The 1429-nt window shown below is 32.5% G+C and overlaps 1 protein-coding gene across 1 annotated transcript in view; it reads left to right on the top strand.

The window, feature by feature from the left end:
- FOXG1 (forkhead box G1) overlaps window positions 1-1091 on the top strand; it is a 6104-nt gene extending 5013 nt beyond the window's left edge. Inside the window, exon 2 of the mRNA XM_075843583.1 lies at window positions 1-1091. This exon is cut by the window's left edge and continues 1305 nt beyond it. Within this exon, the coding sequence (XP_075699698.1) occupies window positions 1-118 (118 nt within the window). The 3' untranslated portion in view covers window positions 119-1091.
- Window positions 1092-1429: the final 338 nt, after the last annotated feature.

The raw sequence follows: 1429 nt of genomic DNA, 5'->3' as shown, positions 1-1429 counted from the left end.
TCCCTGTGAATCTCTCAGACCATCCTTGCCAAGTTTTACAACAGGACTAACGGGAGGACTTTCTGATTATTTCACACATCAAAGTCAGGGTTCATCTACCAACAGTTTGATACATTAACATCCAGTGGAGCAAGACTGTAAGTGAACATTTTACACAAATTTAAAATTGTACATGGAAAAAAAATGATAACTGAATGGAAAACAAAATCAAGCGAACAAAACAAACAAAAAAGACAAGTCCAGGTATTTTTTATGAAGTCCCCCCTTATTTTGTGTACGTCTGTTGAGTCTCTCTAGGGTTCGTTAATACTGGGATGAGGCGTGGTGTCCATGGGAGAGAATTGTGGGAGCACTCTGACCTCTGGGAATCTCATTTGATCCAACTAGAATGTAGAACTGATTTCTATATAGTGTCAGCTTTTCTTTTCTTATTCAGTACAATGTTCTTATCATCAGCATCCTCATCCTCATCGTCACCCCTAGTGTCCAGAGACCCATGTCTGCAGTATTATAAGTTTTCATGCACTCTGGATCTAGAGCTAGGAAAATCTCTAAATGGTTAATTTGTATCTATCTGTTATGAAAGTAAAGCTGCACAATTCTTCTTATATTTTACCCACTTAACATTGTATCAGTTCATCATAAATAAAATGCAACATGGGTTTTGTTTACTTTTAGACCAAAGATTGGGATGTAGAACAATGCAGAATGTACTGATCATTAATGTCAATTCTACAGTAATTCACAGTCTGCAGCAAAATACAAATGATTAATATTAATATTATTTCAATGACTTGAGGGGAGGGGGGGAAAACGATACTGCCTTCAATTTGTGTTGTGTATATTACGGTGTATGTGCTCACTAACCGGTCGGTCACTTTTATTTTTTTTTATGTAGTGAACGTTTAAAAAAAACCGATTGTACTTCTAGGTAATCCTTGCAAAATATGTATAACCCGTGTTGAGTAAAAATGCATCGATTTGAGTGATTGTTATTGTTGTCTTAAGATTTCTTGATTGTGATAATGTGGTCATATGCCCGTGTTTGTCACTTATACAAATGTTTACTATGGAGACACAGAAATAAACATAGGCCAAATTCATATAGATCATAGTTTTGTCTTTATTTAAATACATACGTGTCTATTCGGGTAAGAAATGGGGCAATGAAATGCATGAAATGAGTTGTTTTATTTTAGGCCTGTACTATACTGTTTGCTATAGGCACAGACTTATGTAGTCATATAGTTAAAAGTTTTAATGATTAAATATTTTATATATATATATATATATATATATATATATATATATATATATATATATATATATATGTATATATATATATATAAACATATATATTTAGTGTAAATAACTGTAAATAAAGATATATAGTGTGAAAACACACACACACACACACACATATATTTTT

Source organism: Rhinoderma darwinii, chromosome 12 (assembly GCF_050947455.1).
Source record: "Rhinoderma darwinii isolate aRhiDar2 chromosome 12, aRhiDar2.hap1, whole genome shotgun sequence".
Taxonomy (NCBI): Eukaryota; Metazoa; Chordata; class Amphibia; order Anura; family Rhinodermatidae; genus Rhinoderma; species Rhinoderma darwinii.
This window is presented reverse-complemented; position numbering and strand designations above follow the sequence as displayed.